Source organism: Salmo salar, chromosome ssa03 (assembly GCF_905237065.1).
Source record: "Salmo salar chromosome ssa03, Ssal_v3.1, whole genome shotgun sequence".
Lineage (NCBI taxonomy): Eukaryota > Metazoa > Chordata > Actinopteri > Salmoniformes > Salmonidae > Salmo > Salmo salar.
In genome coordinates, this window is record NC_059444.1 from 12,273,944 (window position 1) to 12,294,289 (window position 20,346).

Consider the following 20,346-nt stretch of genomic DNA (forward strand, 5'->3'; position numbering starts at 1 on the left):
AACAGAGTGAGAGGAGAAAGAGGAGAGAGAGCGATCGAGAGAGAGAGACAGGGAGAGAGTGACAGAGAAAGAGAGAGAGCGAGAGGAGAGAGAGAGAGAGAGAGAGAGAGAGAGAGGAGAGAGCGAGAGGAGAGAGAGCAAGAGGAGAGAGAGCAAGAGGAGAGAGAGGAGAGAGAGAGGAGAGAACACAGTATATATACATAATATGGCATTTGTAATGTCTTTATTCTTTTGGAACTTCTGTGAATGTAATGTTTACTGTTCATTTTTATTGTTTATTTCACTTTTGTATATTATCTACCTCACTTGCTTTGGCAATGTAAACATATGTTTCCCATGCCAATAAAGCCCCTTGAATTTAATTGAATTTAATTGAGAGGAGAGAGAGAGAGAGAAAGGGAGAGAGTGACAGAGAAAGAGAGAGAGCGAGAGGAGAGAGAGAGAGAGAGACAGGGAGAGAGAGAGACCAATGAACAAGTTCAAACAGAGAGTCAAAGTACCCTGATGTAGGCAAGTATGTATTAGGTGGCTGTGTTTTTACCTTAACTAATATGCTAATAGAATACTGTAAAGGCTTTTACTGAATGGTACCCTAACTTCCAACATGTGTGTGTGTGTGTGTGTGTGTGTGTGTGTGTGTGTGTGTCCATAACATCAGTTCACAAAATCTTTGAAACCAGTGTACTATCAAAGTACTAAAACATTTCGCTACACCCACAATAACATCTGCTAAACAGAATTATAGGCTATATCAGTACTCCTCCTACTATAGGCTGTCTTATAGTTAGGATGTTTTAGTTTTGTTGTATTCATGGATTTTTGGGGGTCTTCAGGTTACCATGAGACACTGGTCTCAACTGGGTTCCCGTGAATTAAATGAAAGTTCATTTTAAAAGCTCATAATCGGTGAGGTAGGTTCCAGTCTCTTATATAAGCCTTCGTGTTACTAGACTAATGGAGATGTTTGCTGTTGCTCAAATTAGTCCTGTGAACTCCTCCTTGGCTAGCATTCCATTTGTAAGACATTTTAAGTACATTAGCTTAATCCCAAATAGGCTATCTAGCTTGTAGTGATCACGGCTTTAGACTGGACTGGGCAGTCATTCATGCATGGGGGAAACACAAGAAGCTGATATCCGTTGTAATGGCTTCCAAACCACTTCTGTGAAATGCAATGGAGTCATTTACAGATATTCCGATTTCTACCGATTAGGAGGACTGGCCAAGGACCATGTTGAGAGTCAACGTGTATGTTTGGATTTCGTGGTTACTCTATACAGGTAATTTACATCTCTTGTTCGTAGTGTGTTTGTTGTTGTTGTTGTTGTTGTTGTTGTTCTCTGTGAGGTTTCCTGTGTGGCTATACAGGGCACAGAACAGAAAAGTGTTACAAAGAGAATATCAAATTGTTTTATCACGCTAATATTTTCATCAACCGTTTTACGTTCTTTATGACTTGCTTTCTATAGTGTTCAAACTAAACGTCACGAAATAAACTACAAATATCTATTTCTATAATTAAAGTTATTATTTTATTAGTTGATATAGGAAAAGTAATACAAGTGAATATATCAACCAATCTGCAAAATTAGTGTTATACTTCCCTAGATATAGATGTGTAATTAACTAGGTAAATGTGGATATATTCGAAAGGAAAATAAAGATTTTATAAAACAAACTAGTAATCAATGGCATGACATGTGCCAAACTTTTGAATTAATGTTTTCATTCTCTTGGTATGGCCAATTTCACATGCAGGAAAAATAATTATGGATTCATATCAATAACATATTAATTCCACATAGATAGAAAAAAAAAGGAATTGCAAACTGATTTTAATGCAGGACGCAAAGATATCTGATTGTTTACATATCTACACAGGTGCCATCTGTGAGGAGGACACTAACACATGTGAACTGCTACCGTGTCAGAATGGTGGAGTCTGCGAGAGCCACCATGGAGGCTACAGGTGCCTCTGCTCTCAACAGAGCCAAGATGGCCAACTGTACGGAGGCGAGAACTGCACAGTTGCCCTCCTGGGCTGCGACGGCAACCGCTGCAAGAATGGCAGTATCTGCTCTCCCCTCTTCCTGAACGACCGCCACACCTACACCTGCACCTGCCGCGCGGGCTTCACCGGCTCCAAGTGTCAGACGTCCACCATCTTCTCCTTCGAGACCAGCGGCTACATGTACGTGGAGACCCAGATATCGGACCCTGAAGTCCCTCTGAACGTCACCCTAAGCTTCAGGACGGACCGGCCCGTCGGCACCCTCCTCCAGCGCCGGGTCGAAAACCTGCTGCTCACCATCGAGCTGGTCGACAGCCACTTACGCCTCAGCATGCTAAGAGGTCAAGAGTCAAGAAGGGCAGTGGTTCTGGAGCTACCGCCGAGCGTGTCGGATGGCCAGTGGCACACAGTGGAGGCCTGGCTGGGCAGTGAGGCGGAGGGAAGCGGGGTCAGATTGCTTCAGTCCTCCTGTGATGAGGTGGGCTGCACCAAGGAGTTCCCAACCACCGAGACCCCCCTACTGGAGCAAGGCTCCGGCCTCTCTGAGTCCGGCTCAGTCCGTCACAGCCTCTTCCTAGGAGGTGTGGGACTGGGCTGGGGCTCTGGTGTGGTAGCAGGAAAGAGGACGCCTGAGGCTGCTGACCCGCCTGTCGCACTTGCCCCGCCTGCCCACTTCCTGGGCTGCTTTCGGGACGTGTTTGTGGAGTCACGACTGGTGGTGCCTGCCCCCGCCAACTCGCCGGCTCAGATCAACGTCACAGCGGGGTGCAGTGATAAGGACAAGTGTGACGACAACCCGTGTCAGAACCGGGGGCATTGCATAAACCAGGGATGGAGGAGCCATGTGTGCGAGTGCTACAGACCGTACAAGGGGACTACTGACTGCGCTGAGGGTAAGGCCTGGAGAGTGTTGTCTGAAAACACTGAAGATGTAGCAGTAAAACCATAGTAAAGCAGAAACACTGTACAATGTGAGAGCCACAGCTTCAGAATGTCATTTCAATGCAATAATACCACATATTCTATTAGAGCAATGGTTATGTGCTTCTCCTAAAGCTTGGATAATGTAGCCAAGAACAATGGAAATGGTCAACCCGAGAAGGTACGGGTCATTTTGGCCTGAGGTACAGGTCAACAGTTCAGCCTCAGAACCACTCCAAAATCCGAATGGCTGGATTTGTAATGTGGCACCGAACAGGTGGATAAAGTAGCCTGTGGTAGACTGCAAAGGAGCTTAGAGAACTAGTAAAAATAGCATATACAGTACACACACACACACACACACACACACACACACACACACACACACACACACACACACACACACACACACACACACACACATGTATGCACACACACAGGTACACACACACAGGCACGCATGAACGTACACACACAAACTCAAACACACAGAGGCAGAGAGGAGCAAATAACACCTGGCCTTAGGATTAAGGAAACGTTTAAGGAGCCGACTGGGAGCGCTTTTACTTTCCAGAAAACAGAGGTTCCCAAGGAGTTCCGCCACAACGCTTTAACGTGATAGGTGGAAATAACTGGTCCGAGTTCTGAATACGGGTCCGCTTCACCTTGAATCAGGGATGGGCAACGCTAGTCCTCAGGGGCCGGATTGCCCCAGCTCACACCTGACAATATTCCATCCCTGCTGCTTGAATGAGTGGCATAAACATAGTCTGGTACCAAGTCAAAATTGGGGGCAATTGCATTTTAATTTTATGAGTTTAATTCAATTCATGATTTGAAAACTTTTCATGTCAGCAATAGAATTTCAATTTACTTCATGACTTGACTGAGTTTAAATGGAATTTACACCAATCCTGGTACCCAGACTAGTAAACAAACAATAGCATCGTTTTGGAAAAAGAGAAGGCACTAACACACAGTGGCCCGACTGAAGATTGGTACACTCTTAGAAAAACTTGCTTTCTATAACCGGAAAAGGGTTCCCCATAGGAAAACCCTTTGATTAACTTTTTTTGGTTCCAGGTAGAACCATTTTGGGTTCCATGTAGGACCCCTTTGGGTTCCACGTAGGACCCTTTCCACAGAGGGTTCTACATGGTATCCAAAAGGGTTCCATGTGGAGCCTAAAAGGGTTCTATCTGGATCCAAAAAGTGTTCTCCTAATGGGACAGCTGAAGAACTGTTTTGGAACCCTTTTTTCTAAGAGTGTAGTGGAAACCATGCTATTGTCTTTGCGTTTTGACACTATCTCTCTCTGTTAGTTCTTCATCTATGCATTAAGTAATTGGGAGGACATAGTTTGCAACTTTATTTATTTTTCTTAAACTCTCTCTCTCTGTGTATCAACGCAGAGTACATCACCGCCAAGTTCGGGAACGAGGACGTAGCAAGCTATGCCGTCTTCTCCTTGGACGATCCCCTGGGTTCTGGCACCATCACCATATCCATGTTTGTGCGCACCCGGCGCCCCAGCGGCCTTCTCCTGGTACTGGCTAACAGCACCAGCCAGTACCTCCGTCTGTGGCTGGATGACGGCCAGGTCAAAGTTCAGGTGAACAATTTTGAGAGCCTGGCGGGAAGCAAAGTGGTCAGTGACGGCCAATTTCACTTGGTGACGGTGCAGCTGGACGGCGACTCTGTGACCCTGTTCCAGTCGGCCCAGAGCCATGGAACCATTCCCATCTGGCCCGTGGTGGCTCAGCCAGGGGACCTGGTCTACGTTGGGGGCCTGTCTGACCAGAGAGCCTCGGCCTCCTTCGGGGGTTACCTGAAAGGCTGTGTCCAGGACCTGAGAATCAACAATAAACAGCTGCAGTTCTTTCCCATAGGAACTCCGGTGACCTCATTCAGCGTGGAGGAGCTGGTCAACGTCACACAGGGATGTACAAGTGACAACGTCTGCAGTGTGAGTAGCTGGACATACACTATACTATATACTACATACTATACTGACAAACCACAGTTACCCCATGACTCACCACAGTTGCCCCATGACTCACCACAGTTACCCCATGACTCACCACAGTTTCCCCATGACTCACCACAGTTACCCCATGACAATGCCAGTTGCCCCATGACTCACCACAGTTACCCCATGACTCACCACAGTTGCCCCATGACACCACCACAGTTGCCCCATGACTCACCACAGTTGCCCCATGACAAAACCACAGTTGCCCCATGACAATGCCAGTTGCCCCATGACTCACCACAGTCACCCCATGACAACACCACAGTTGCCTCATGACAACACCACAGTTGCCCCATGACTCACCACAGTTACCCCATGACTCACCACAGTTGCCCCATGACACCACCACAGTTGCCCCATGACTCACCACAGTTGCCCCATGACAAAACCACAGTTGCCCCATGACAATGCCAGTTGCCCCATGACTCACCACAGTCACCCCATGACAACACCACAGTCGCCTCATGACAACACCACAGTCGCCTCATGACAACACCACAGTTGCCCCATGACTCACCACAGTTGCCCCATGACAAAACCACAGTTGCCCCATGACAACACCACAGTCGCCCCATGACAACACCACAGTCGCCCCATGACAACACCACAGTTGCCTCATGACAACACCACTGAGTTTATAAACCCAAAGTTCCTAGCAGCCAATACTTCCTGGGATGCCCGCGAAGCAGACCAAACAGACCATACTGGGATTTGGGGTTTGGGAAGTCAATGAAGAGTGAAAGATAACTTCCTTATAGTGACCTAGCCGCACTGCTAAATGTCCCTATCCTGTGCACTTTAACATTCATTTGCAACAAACATTTAGCCTTGTTCAAATAATGACCCCGTTTTACCATTTGGGTTTTGTGCAGCTCTTTTCTGGTGGCTAGGTGTTCTTGGCACATTCTATTACCCTTAATCTGGAGGGGTGTTGGGTGATACCACCTCTGTCCAGCATGTAGGGGAAATGGATTTCCCTAACTCTAAATATTATGCTAAAATGTACTATGCACATATATGAGTATATTTACAGCCTACCTGCCTTGTATATTTGGAACTGGCCATTCCCTTCAGAGTGTCATGCTTTTGGCTTTAGCTAACCCTTGATTTGAGTTGCTCCTCCACTGCTATGTATACCTCTGTTATACTTTAAGTTGAGGCTTTAGAAAAGTTTACTTTTATTAATTTACAGACCTTATAATATTTTATGCAACTTATGGCTTAAATTCGCTTACATTGTTAACAATTTAAAGTTTGGGAAAATAAAAACCCTACTACAGTGTTTGCACCCTACTCAGTTGTCTCATTGGCTGCTTGGTCCTTACCCTTTACTTAGTTGTTCATTTTCTCTCATTTCCATGCGTGATCTAAGCTAGCTAACGTCGCCATGACATTGCCTACAAGTGTGATGAGGGGGTTCTATTTGAGAAGCAGTTTCTGGAGCTCTGCATGTATATTCTCTTTGACAACATACAGTTGAAGTCGGAAGTTTACATACACTTAGGTTGGAGTCCTTAAAAATCGTTTTTTAACCACAAATTTCTTAGTTTTGGCAAGTCGGTTAGGACATCTACTTTGTGCATGACACAAGTAATTTTTCCAACAATTGTTTACAGACAGATTATTTCACTTATAATTCACTGTATCACAATTCCAGTGGGTCAGAAGTTTTCATTCACTAAGTTGACTGTGCCTTTGAACAGCTTGGAAAATTCCAGAAAATTATGTCATGGCTTTAGAAGTTTCTGATAGGCTAATTGACATCATTTCAGTCAATTGGAGGTGTACCTGTGGATGTATTTCAAGGCCTACCTTCAAACTCAGTGCCTCTTTGCTTGACATCATAGCAAAATAAAAATAAATCAGCCAAGACCTCAGAAAAAAATTGTAGACCTCATCAAGTCTGGTTCATCATTTCCAAACGCCTGAAGGTACCACATTCATCTGTACAAACAATAGTACGCAAGTATAAACACCATGGGACCACTCAGCCGTCATACCGCTCAGGAAGGAGACGCGTTCTGTCTCCTAGAGATGAACATACTTTGGTGAGAAAAGTGCAAATCAATCCCAGAACAACAGCAAAGGACCTTGTGAAGATGCTGGAGAAAATATGTACAAAAGTATCTATATCCACAGTAAAACAAGTCCTATATCGACATAAACTGAAAGGCCGCTCAGCAAGGAAGAAGCCACTGCTCCAAAACCGCCATAAAAAAGCCAGACTACGGTTTGCAACTGCACAAGGGGACAAAGATCGTACTTTTTGGAGAAATGTGGTCTGGTGAAACAAAAATAGAGCTGTTTGGCTGTAATGACCATCGTTATGTTTGGAGGAAAAAGGGGGAGGCTTGCAAGCCGAAGAACACCGTCCCAACCGTGAATCACGGGGGCGGTAGCATCATGTTGTGTTGGTGCTTTGCTGCAGGAGGGACTGGTGCAGTTCACAAAATAGATGGCATCATGAGGTAGGAAAATGATGTGGATATATTGAAGCAACATCTCAAGACATCAGTCAGGAAGTTAAAGCTTGGTCGCAAATGGGTCTTCCAAATAGACAGTGACCCCAAACATACATCCAAAGTTGTGGCAAAACGGCTTAAGGACAACAAAGTCAAGGTATTGGAGTGGCCATCACAAAGCCTTTACCTCAATCCTATAGAAAATTTGTGGGCAGAACTGAAAAAGCGTGTGCGAACAAGGAGGCCTACAAACCTGATTCAGTTAAACAAGCTCTATCAGGAGGAATGGGCCAAAATTCACCCAACTTATTGTGGGAAGCTTGTGGAAGGCTACCCGAAACGTTTGACCCAAGTTAAACAATTTAAAGGCAATGCTACCAAATACTAATTGAGTGTATGTAAAATTCTGACCCACTGGGAATGTGATGAAAGAAATAAAAGCTGAAATAAATCATTCTCTCTACTATTATTCTGACATTTCACATTCTTAAAATAAAGTGGTGATCCTAACTGACCTAAGACAGGGAATTATTACTAGGATTAAATGTCAGGAATTGTGAAAAACTGAGTTTAAATCTATTTGGCTAAGGTGTATGCAAACTTCTGACTTCAACTGTAGTTGCCCAATGACTCTGCACAACTTCCCCATGACAACACAGTTGCCCCATGACATAACAGTTGCCCCACCATGACAAAGTCAACTGCTTGACAGAGTTATTATTTGTCTCCTCCAGAACATCCCATGTCTGAACGGCGGAGTGTGCTACTCCATGTGGGACGACTTTATCTGCAATTGCCCACCCAACATTGCAGGGCGGCGCTGTGAGGCGGTCAAGTGGTGTGAGCTGTCTCCGTGCCCTTCGACCGCAGCCTGCCAGACCCTCTCACAGGGCTTTGAGTGTGAGTTCCTAGTTCGGGAACCCCTTTCTGAAGAGATTATCAACCAAGCAATGTAATCCATTCTGCAGAAATCAAAAGTCAAATTTCACTATTACTCATATCAATGTTTCTCAAACCTCTCCTTTAATACCGCCTGCAAGGTCCAGTTACACTACATTTACAAAAGTATGTGGACACCCCTTTAAATTAGTGGATTCGGCTATTTCAGCCACACCCGTTGCTGACAGGTGTATAAAATCGAGCACACAGCCATACAATCTCCATAGAGAAACATTGGCAGTAGAATGGCCTTTCTGAAGAACAGTGATTTTCAATGTGGCACCGTCATAGGATTCCACCTTTCCAACAAGTCAGTTCGTCAAATTTCTGCCCTGCTGGGGCTGCTCCGGTCAACTGTAAGTGCTGTTATTGTGAAGTGGAAACATCTAGCAGTAACAACAGCTGAGCCACAAAGTGGAACTTGACTGGCCTGTGCAGAGCCCTGACCTCAACCCCATCTAACACCTTTGGGATGAATTGGAACACCGACTGCGAGCCAGACCTAATCGCCCAACATCAGTGCACAACCTCACTAATGCTCTTGTGGCTGAATGGAAGCAAGTCCCCACAGAAATGTTCCAACATCTAGTGGAAAGCCTTCCCAGAAGAGTGGAGGCTGTTATAGCAGCAAAGGGGGATCAACTCCATATTAATGCCCAGGATTTTGGAATGAGATGTTCGACGAGCAGGTGCCCACATACTTTTGGTCATGTAGTGTATTTGACCTAATCCAGTATCAGTGCACCTGATTCAATTACCGGTAGTTCACTAATCATCAAGCCCTTCATTAGCTGAATCCAGTCTGCTTGATAAGTTGAATCAGGTCTGCTTAATTAGTTGAATTAAGTTCACTGTACTTAAATAGATACATGGAACTGGCTGGGGGTTCTTGAAGAGAGGCCAGGGAAACATAGACATGTAGCAATTGCTTCTCTGTTTTTGGCGTATTTTATATAGAGTAGACTAGTATGTCGGCCTATTCAGTGTGTATCCACTGAATGGAATGTTGATTATCCTCCCTGCGTTTCCTTATCTGAGGGCTTAACTAGAATAAAGGTAAATACAGTAGACTTAGGGCAGAAGGAGAAGCCCAACAGAGAATTCCCATGAGCCAAGTTTATCCCCCCAGATTAACCATACCGCCACATGATTCAAGAGGTTTAGGCACCAGAATTTTTTCAAGTAATGCTCCTGTTTGTTCAATAGGCAATTAAAGGATAAGGACTCAATATGGTTCCTTACCCTGAAAGTAGTCTATGGGCTAGGAGAGACTGTAATCCATGGTGTGGATTTCTTTAAACAGCCACCGTTAACTTCAGTAACTTTACCCAAGGCTAACCACAAATCAATGGGAGAGATGGGGGCAACCTTTAATGACTCAGTTACTTAAATGTGTTTTAGCCCAAAATGTTGAACATTCCACTTGCCCCATCTCTCTCGTTGATTTTTGGTTGCTTCTTGTGCCACTGAGGATATTACAGATTTCGTTGTTTTAAGCCTCTTCTGTTTTGCATTCCAGGTGTGTCCAACGTGACCCTCCGGAATGACAGCATACTGGCCTACAGAGGCAACGGGAAGATCAGGAACCACCTCAGCAGCGTCCTCCTCAGTGTGCGAACGAGACAAACGGACGCCACCCTCCTACACACCGAGAAAGGCTCTGAGTTCATCACCATCTCCCTCCAGGACTCTCACCTCCTGCTGGAACTACAGGCCGGTGGTGGCGAGGCCTCCCCCAAGCTCACTGCCCAGAGCCGGGGCCTTGTCAGTGACGGCCAGTGGCACATGGTGGAGCTCTCAATGGAAGCCCCGGATCTACAGACCTCCAGGTGGATCATGGTCCTGGATGGGGGAAGAGATGGAGTAGAGGAGGAGCATGTTGTGTCCGAGGTCGCCTCTGGGAGCCTGGCCTTCCTCAGGGAGGGAGTGGACATCCTCCTGGGAGGTCTGGGGCCAGAGGCTGGGGGGAATTTGGATGGATGTCTGGGCCCTGTCCAGATCGGGGGGCTACCGCTGCCCTACTATGGAGATACTGACCTGAACCTTCCCAGGCCCCAAGAGGGGCAGTTTGTGAGGAACCCCGGTGCCGCCACCCCCCTATATGGCTGCCGGGGGGCTAGTGTGTGCACGCCGAACCCCTGTCTAAACCAGGGGGTGTGTGAGGATCTCTTTGACCTCTACCTCTGCAGGTGCCCTCCTGAGTGGATGGGGCCACAATGCCAGAATGACGTGGACACCTGCGCCGTCAAGGCCTGTGTCCATGGCAACTGCAGTGTGTTGGGGGAGGGATATGTATGTGCATGTGAGCCGGGGTATGGGGGGACCAGGTGTGAGAAGGACGTGGATACGTGTGAGAACAACAGGTGTGGCCCGGGGGCCACCTGTCTCAGAGGCCTCCTGAACTACGCCTGCCACTGCCCCAGGAACATGACCGGGCCCTTCTGCGAGTAAGTCTCAAACGCTTCCCATATTCCCCACCAACCTTAACCCAACCTAACCCTAATTTAACTTAAAGAAAATAGAAAAAAATCCCAAAACAAATCTGCAAGAACTTAACCTAACAATCCAAAGCTATAACTCAATTGTGTATGAGTTATTGCATATGTCATATGTCAAGGGTGATATGAACACAAATGGATACCTGATTAATCATTCTCTTTTAGTGAAAATGTGCCAGAAGTCCCATGGTACATTGAAAAGATACCGTAAGTTATTTCAAGTTCTTTCAAGTAATTTTAAATCCTATCCTCTCAAGCCAAGACTAGCTCATATCTGTGGTGATTAGACACATCAACTTAATCAACTAACAATTCTGTTTGAGCTATTTTGCCAGCTATCAAACTCCTAACTGTCAGGTAACTGATGCTTGTATGTTTGTGTCGCTGAACTCTAGATACCCCAACCTGCCCACGTCCGTGTGTCCTGGAGACAGATGGAACTACAGCTGCTTCAATGGGGGGAACTGCTCTAAGCAAGACTACACCTGTGACTGTCTGCCCGGTTTTATAGGGCAATGGTAAGCCATGACTATAAACTATAGTAAATCTGTAGTAAATACTTGTGTCAATGAATCTCAATGAAACCTAAGTGTACTTACTATGTAATTCAGGCATTCTTGAAAATCTGGACAATCCTTGTCCTAAGCAAAGGATTCCAATTTCAACCTCGGAAACTCAAAATGTTAGAAACTTGGATCTGAAAACGGATCTCATGTAGTTTATTGGAATAACCCTCTGTGACTTCAAAGGATATGTATCTTAAAACTGTGACTCCTTAAAGATGTGTCCCAAGGTTTGGTAAACTCCATCAGATTTTTCAAAAATCCTAAATTATTGAGGAATGAGCAGGGTCAACTTTCTTAATTTCATGTTTACATATAGTGTAACAAGACAACTCGGGATCCGGAAAGTTCTCTACTTTTGATAGATTTAAACAAAATATATTGATATCACCATGGTAAACAAAAAACATAAACTGTCAACTCCCTCTCCCTTGAAGATTTAGATAGAATATTAATGATCAAATATGTTAATTTTAATTAGGTTTTAGAGTCATAAAGCAACAGGAAATAAAACAAAATTGCTACTCAGTATACCACGTGAATGAAGAAGAAAAATGATTGTACCAATTGTTATTATATGGGGGCGTGGTTAAGTATTAGCATAGATAGACAGCACACTACCACTTCCACACATAATCCCTAGGTGGCAGCAGCAACCGACTGCAGATGCTGTGCCCAGCCTTGATAAGTGCACAGGTGTGGGTAATTAAAAATGATCAGCAAACAGTAAGAGAGAAGTGTCCAGAAGCCTCTTGGGCTGCCAGTGTTTGTTTTGGGTTAGTGTTTGTTTTTTGTACATATTTATTTTGTCACCATGAATTTAACAATTCAATAGCCCGCTTGGGCTGGCCGACCCAGGAGTCAGGATGGAGGAGGCCCAGGACCTAGGTAAGGTTTCTGTCTCCTGGAGGCAAATGCATACAACACAGTCCACATACTCTGACTTCTCTCATAAATCTACACACAAGAAAATGGTGACGGAGCAGAAGGCAGATGTTTTACGTGCCACCAACTGATTGTGTTTTTTTGTTCGTTTTTAACTTCTTTTTTACTCATTTTGTACATAATGTTGCCACTACCGTCTCTTATGACCGAAAATAACTTCTAGACATCAAGACTGCGATTACTCACCACGGACTAGCAGAATCCTTTTTCTTCTTTCACGACTCTGAAGAGCCCGAGGCGGAGGATATACGGCTCCCTTGGGAACAGGCCCCAACCCCCATGATCTGCGTGAAGAGGAGGGGGAGAAAGAGAGGCCGGAAAGTGGGGTGCCTGCTGAGAATTCGAAGGCGATCGAATAAACCCCCACTTCCCGCAATTCTGCTAGTAAACGTGCAATCTTTGGGCAATAAAATCGACGAGTTACGGAGAAGATTAAACTACCAACGGGACATTAAAAACTGTAACATCTTATTCTTCATGGAGTCGAGGCTGAACGACGACAATATCAACATACAGCTGGCTGGTTATACGATGTACTGGCAGGATAGAACAACGGCATCTGGTAAGACAAGGGGCGGCGGACTATGTATTTTTGTAAATAACAGCTGGTGCACTAAATCTAAGGAAGTCTCGAGCTATTGCTCACCTGAGGTTGAGTATATCATGATAAGCTGTAGACCACACTACCTACCAAGAGAGATCTCATTTGTATTCTTCGTAGCTGTTTACATACCACCTCAGTCAGAAGTTGGCACTAAGATAGCATGAATGAGCTGTATTCCGCTATAAGCAAACAAGAAAACACTCACCCAGAGGCGGCGCTCCTAGTAGCCGGGGACTTTAATGCAGGGAAACTTAAATCAGTTGTACCAAATTTTTATCAGCGTGTTAAATGTGCAACCAGAGTGAAAAGAACTCTGGACCACCTATACTCCACACACAGAGATGCATACAAAGCTCGCATTCCCATTGGCAAATCTGACTATAATTCCATCCTCCTGATTCCTGCTTAGAAGCAAAAATTTAAGCAGGAAGCACCAGTGACTAGATATAAAAAAAAAGTGGTCGGATGAAGCAATTGCTAAGCTACAGGACTGTTTTGCTAGCACAGACTGGAATATGTTCCGTGATTCCTCCAATGGCATTGAGGAGTACACCACATCTGTCATTGGCTTCATCAATAAGTGCATTGATGACGTCGTCCCCACAGTGACCGTACGTACATACCCCAACCAGAAGCCATGGATTACAGGCAGCATCCACACTCAGCTAAAGGCTAGAGCTACCGCTTACAAGGAGCGGGACTCTAACCCGGAAGCTTATAAGAAATCCCTCTATGCCCTCCGACGAACCATCAAACAGGCAAAGTGTCAATACAGGACTAAGATCGAGTCATACTATACCGGCTCTGATGCTCGTTGGATGTGGCAGGGCTTGCAAAACATTACAGGCTACAAAGGGAAGCACAGCTGAGAGCTGCCCAGTGACACGAGCCTACCAGACGAGCTAAACTACTTCTATGCTCGCTTCGGGGCAAATAACACTGAAACATGCATGAGAGCACCAGCTGTACCGGAAGACTGTGTGATCACACTCTCCGCAGCCGATGTGAGTAACACCTTTAGACAGGTCAACATTGACAACGTCGCAGGGCCAGACAAATTACCAGGACATGTGCTGCGAGCATGCGCTGACCAACTAGCAAGTGTCTTCACTGACATTTTCAATCTCTCCCTGTCCGAGTCTGTAATACCAACATGTTTTAAGCAGACCACCATAGTGCCTGTGCCCAAGAACACCAAGGTAACCTGCCTAAATGACTACTGACCCATAGCACTCATGTCTGTAGCCATGAAGTGCTTTGAAAGGCTGGTCATGGCTCACATCAACACCATCATCCCAGAAACCCTAGACCCACTTCAATTTGCATACTGCCCCAACAGATCCACAGATTATGCAATCTCTATTTCACTCCACATTGCCCTTTCCCACCTGGACAAAAGGAACACCTATGTGAGAATGCTATTCACTGACTAAAGCTCAGCGTTCAACACCATAGTGCCCTCAAAGCTCATCAATAAGCTAAGGACCCTGGGACCAAACACCTCCCTCTGCAACTGGATCCTGGACTTCCCGACAGGCCGCCCCCAGGTGGTAAGGGTAGGTAACAACACATCCGCCACACTGATCCTCAACACAGGGGCCACTCAGGGGTGCGTGCTCAGCCCCCTCCTGCACTCCCTGTTCACTCATGACTGCAAGGCTATGCACGACTCCAACGACTCCAAATTTGCTGATGACACAACAGTGGTAGGCATGATCACGGACAACAATGAGACAGCCTATAGGAAGGAGGTCAGAGACCTGGCCGTGTGGTGCCAGGACAACAACCTCTCCCTCAACCTGATCAAGACGAAGGAGATGATTGTGGACTACAGGAAAAGGAGGACCAAGCACGCCCCCATTCTCATCGACGGGGCTGTAGTGGAGCAGGTTGAGAGATTCAAGTTCCTTGGTGTCCACATCACCAACAAACTAACATGGTCCAAGCTCACCAAGACAGTCGTGAAGCGGGCATGACAAAACCAACTAGCTAGCCAAAACCTATTCCCCCTCAGGAGACTGAAAAGATTTGGCATGGGTCCTCAGATCCTCAAAAGGTCCTACAGCTGCACCATCGAGAGCATCCTGACTGGTTGCATCACTGCCTGGTATGCTCGGCCTCCGACCACAAGGCACTACAGAGGGTAGTGCGAACGGCCCAGTACATCACTAGGGCCAAGCTTCCTGCCATCCAGGACCTCTATACCAGGTGGTGTCAGAGGAAGGTGCTAAAAATTGTCAAGACTCCAGCTACCCTAGTCATAGACTGTTCTCTCACGGCAAGCGGTACCGGAGCGCCAAGTCTAGGTTCAAGAGGCTTCTAAACAGCTTCTAGCCCCAAGCCATAAGACTCCTGAGCATCTAGTCAAATGGCTACCCAGACTATTTGCATTGCCCCCCCCCCACACCACTGCCACTCTGTTGTCATTTATGCATAGTCACTTTAATAACTCTACTTACATGCACATACTACCTCAACTAACCGGTGCCCCCGCACATTGACTTTGTACCGGCACCACCCCCCCTGTATATATTGTTAATTTTAACTGCTGCTCTTTAATTACTTGTTACTTTTATCTCTTATTCTTATCCATATTTTTTGGAAACTGCGCTGTTGGTTAGGGGCTCGTAAAATAGCATTTCCCTGTAAGCGCTACACCTGTTGTGTTCAGCACATGTGACTAATAACATCGGATTTGATTTGATTTTAAATGAACACATTAAATCAGGTTACAGACCATTTAGCTAGGCCTAGGACTCCTAGACTTAGAGAGTGTAACAAACCCAGTTGACTAGGTAGTTGGTTTCGTAACACAATGTATATGTCTATAATACTGTCATTATTATAATTAAAATATATATTTATTGTTAAATATATAACTAATATATACGTATATTTCATTAAATCCCCCGTGTGTAACAGGTGTGAGGTAGACTTTGATGAGTGTGCGTCGGGCCCCTGTGAATACGGAGGCTACTGCCACAACCTTGTCAACAACTTCCACTGTATATGTGAGATTAACTTCTCAGGTGACCAGTGCCAGATCGATGTCAGCGACTTCTACTTGTACCTGGCCCTGGTGCAATTCCAATACATGTTCCAGCTCATGTCCTACCTTATCTTACACCTCGACGATGGCCCAGAGATCGACTGGGGACAACTGCAAATAGATGACGACTAGCGACCCATTGGAGCCAACATGGACAACTAGGGGCCCATGAGAGCCAACATGGATAACAAAGGGCCATCAGGAACCAACATGGGCTACAAAGTGTTGATGAAATGTTCTGGGTAGATGTTGCTTCCACTTCCTATGCACAGGTCTAGGATCCATTTACCCTCCCAAAAACCTTACCTTAACTATTTACATATGTTATTGGACCATAAACAGATGTCTCATTAATCGACTACTTGCTTATGTCGTTCTCGCGGGCACTAAAAGTTTTAAAAAATTGATAGGGGACAGAATGCAGTTGGACCATCAAATAATTGGCCTATACATTACTCTTACATAATTTCCATGTGGGCAAGGATATTGGAAATGTAATCAAAGCCAATTGGATTATAACTTGCTTTTAATTAGGACAGAATCATTTATAACTGACGTTTTCCGACATAACATACAGTTGAAGTTGGAAGTTTACATACACCTTAGCCAAATACATTTAAACTCAGTTTTTCCACAATTCCTGACATTTAATCCTAGTAAATATTCCCTGTCTTAGGTCAGTTAGGATCACCACTTTATTTTAAGAATGTGAAATGTCAGAATAATAGTAGAGAGAATGATTTATTTCAGCTTTTATTTCTTTCATTACATTCCCAGTGGGTCAGAATTGTACATACACTCAATTAGTATTTGGTAACATTGCCTTGCATTGCCATTTGCGACCAAGCTTTAACTTCCTGGCTGAAGTCTTGAGTGGCTTCAATATATCCACATAATTGTCCTACCTCATGATGCCATCTATTTTGTGAAGTGCACCAGTCCCTCCTGCAGCAAAGCAACCCAACAACATGATGCTACCACCCCCGTGCTTCACGGTTGGGATGGTCATTATGGCCAAACAGTTCTATTTTTGTTTCATCAGACCAGAAGACATTTCTCCAAAAAGTACGATCTTTGTCCCCTTGTGCAGTTGCAAACCGTAGTCTGGCTTTTTTATGGCGGTTTTGGAGCAGTGGCCTCTTCCTTGCTGAGCGGCCTTTCAGGTTATGGCGATATAGGACGTTTTACTGTGGAAATAGATACTTTGTACCTGTTTCCTCCAGCATCTTCATAAGGTCCTTTGCTGTTGTTCTGGGATTGATTTGCACTTTCACACCGAAGTACGTTCATCCCTCGGAGACAAAACGCGTCTCCTTCCTGAGTGGTATGACGGCTGCGTGGTCCCATGGTGTTTATACTTGCGTACTGATGTTTGTACAGATGAACATGGTACCTCCAGGCATTTGGAAATTGCTTCCAAGGATGAACCAGACTTGTGGAGGTCTACAATTTTTTCTGAGGTCTTGGCTGATTTATTTTTATTTTTCCATGATGTCAAGCAAAGAGGCACTGAGTTTGAAAGTAGGCCTTGAAATACATCCACAGGTACACCTCCAATTGACTGAAATGATGTCAATTAGCCTATCAGAAGCTCCTAAACCCATGACATAATTTTCCGTAATTGTCCAAGCTGTTTAAAGGCACAGTCAACTTAGTGTATGTAAACTTCTGACCCACTGGAATTGTCATACATTGAATTATAAGTGAAATAATCTGTCTGTAAACAATTGTTGGAAAAATTACTTGTGTGATGTGCAAAGTAGATGTCCTAACCAACTTGCCAAAACTATAGTTTGTTAACAAGAAATTTGTGGAGTGGTTGAAAACCGACTCCAACCTAAGTGTATGTAAACTTCCGACTTCAACTGTAGGTACAGCACATCCTCTTAGTGTATGGGACACTTTTAAATGTGCCTTTAGAGGCCATGCAATGAAGTACTCATCTCTAAAACAAAGGCAATTTAGGTCAAAAGAGTCCATTTTTGAAAAGGAAATGGAGGGACTAACAGTAGAGATAGATACCAATAGAAACTGTACCAAAGAGACACAGAATAAGTTAGAGGAAAAAATAAAATAAATGGAGGAACTTATTCAAGAAAGATCAAGTGTAATATATTATAAAAAATGTAAGCGAACTGAATGGAATATGGCGGAAAATGCTCCAAATTATTTTTAAAATCTTCAACATAATAATGCTACCGAAATGACACCCATGATTCACCAAACTATATTTTGAAAGAGGAAGCAAAGTACTTTAAGCATATGTTTTCATTTCAGTCTCCTCCATCTCCACTAACCGAAGTTAATTTTATGTATTTTTTATTTTATTAATAATGTAAAATTAACAGCTGCACAGAAAGACTCATGTGAAGGCCAAATTACAGAGGAGGAACTTCTTGATGCAATTAAAGCCTTTAAGTCCGGGAAAACTCCAGGGCTGGATGGCATACTGTACCAGGGGAGGTATACCAAACCTTTTTTGATATATTCATAGGACCGTTATTATCATGTTTTATCCACTCCTATAAAAATTGTAGATTAGCAGATGCTCAACAAGAAGGTCGGATTTCATTATTACTGAAACAGGATCCAAATGGTAAATACAAAGATCCAGTCCATAAAAAAAATGGGAAGCTCCTTTCACTTCAGTGTGGTGATTAGGGCTGTTGCATTTACCATATTACCGCCACACCTGCGGTCACCAGTCATGAAGGCAGTCATATTCCATGTAACCATTTAGTAATGGTAATTAGGCTTCTCCAAGCTCTGATGCTGCTGATGGTCATTAGTAACCTACCAAACTTGCTAACTGCCTGGTACTCAGCACGCTATTGTCCCTCTAATCACTTTGACATCAATGCAAATGTATTAATCAAACACTTCATGAGAGCCCATGAGCTCATGTTGCGCAACATTTCAATAGGCTATGCAATTGAGCGAGAAAACAGAGTCATGGCCTCTCTAAAAAGAGGAGGATCAGCTTTCTATAAGCTAGGCCTAGGGCTGGGCGATATGGCCAAAATATTATATCACAATATTTTTATTTAAAGTTGAAGGTTTGACGGTATTTGACAAAATGTAATGTTTTTGAATATTAAAAGTTCAAAATTTGCTTCATGAGTAGTGCGTAACCTTAGAGTGACAACACACTAAGTGATTTCAATTGGTCTTTCTCCATTCTGATTGTTTTATACTGTTCAATTCAACTTCAATCAAAACAAATTTCAGCACCTTTATCATTTTCTGTATTTCCTGCACTCAATTGAGATAATTTCCACACTGCCACGTAGGGCTGCACGATATGGGCAAATAATCTAGGACTTATTTTTAACCAAATGTTGCAATTGCGATTTGACTTGCGATTTAGAGCAAAATACTCAGGTGAACTGTTGGAATCATGGAAATAGAATGACTATTCTAATTCTATTGTTAGAATATAATAGTGGGCACTTTGAATACAGTGTTGTTTGACATGACAATGAATGATAATTCCAGGGAGGAGTTATTGTGACAGGGTAGGAACTAAAGTGTTGACAAGTGTTTCCTAAGGGACCCTATAATCTTTGGCTACATTGAATGTTTTCTATTAGCTACTTCATGTATTTAACATATTCTTGCTTTGAATATTCCTCTTTGATTTAGACGATACTGTTGCACAAACGATATGTTGAATGCTGATTTAGGTCTACACCATCACTGGTATAATTAGGCTGTATAGCTAATTATGTTTGCTCTGACTCAGTACATGTAACAGCGAGCTGGCGATTAGCGTTAGCAGCTAACAGGATTATGGCCCAACTTGCTAAGAAAATACAAACTAGGTGTTAGCAGATGTAAGAAACACAAACAAATAGTGTAATTATAGAATGCTAGTGGATTTATATTAAGAAGCAAAGTGAAAACCATCGTTGTCATCAACATTGTTGCATGAGCTACATTGACCATGCAGACTGAATGCAAGTGTCTCGTGGTCGAGTAAAACCAAATGCCATCCTTGAGTGACAGGGGGCAGTATTAGGTCTGTGTGGAAAGTGGCATGGAGAGAGAGCGGAGAAGTAAACTATAAAAATGTACGTTACACACGGTGTATCCCATTTAACAAACTAAACATTCATATACCATTATAGAAGGTAAAGTAAAAACCCAAACCGGTCCATGCATCAATACCGGTATATCATAAAATACGGTATACCGCCCAGCCATAGCTAAGCCTATTATATTTATTTATCAACTTTCCTAATATTAAGTACATTGCTTATATATACAACAGGAGTATAGCCTGCCTGGCTGGCATGACAATAAACCACAGGGAAAAGCGTCCT

The 20,346-nt window shown here is 44.1% G+C and overlaps 1 protein-coding gene across 1 annotated transcript; it reads left to right on the plus strand.

Annotated features, from left to right (window-relative positions):
• Nucleotides 1-1,838: 1,838 nt before the first annotated feature.
• LOC106598731 (crumbs cell polarity complex component 1) lies at nt 1,839-16,632 on the plus strand. Its single transcript, XM_045715017.1, has 8 exons — nt 1,839-2,904; nt 4,285-4,898; nt 8,161-8,378; nt 9,572-9,648; nt 9,837-10,812; nt 11,029-11,070; nt 11,259-11,381; nt 15,898-16,632. The coding sequence occupies exons 1-8, from the start codon at nt 1,839-1,841 to the stop codon at nt 16,154-16,156; spliced, it is 3,375 nt and encodes a 1,124-aa protein (XP_045570973.1). The 3' UTR covers nt 16,157-16,632.
• Nucleotides 16,633-20,346: the final 3,714 nt, after the last annotated feature.

Coding starts and splice junctions, on each gene's coding strand:
- LOC106598731 (XM_045715017.1), top strand. CDS start 1,839: ATGCAGGACGCAAAGATATCTGATTGTTTACATATCTACACAGGTGCC. Junction 8,379..9,571: donor GAGATTATCAACCAAGCAAT/GTAATCCATTCT, acceptor TTTGTTCAATAG/GCAATTAAAGGATAAGGACT. Junction 9,649..9,836: donor AGGAGAGACTGTAATCCATG/GTGTGGATTTCT, acceptor TGTGCCACTGAG/GATATTACAGATTTCGTTGT.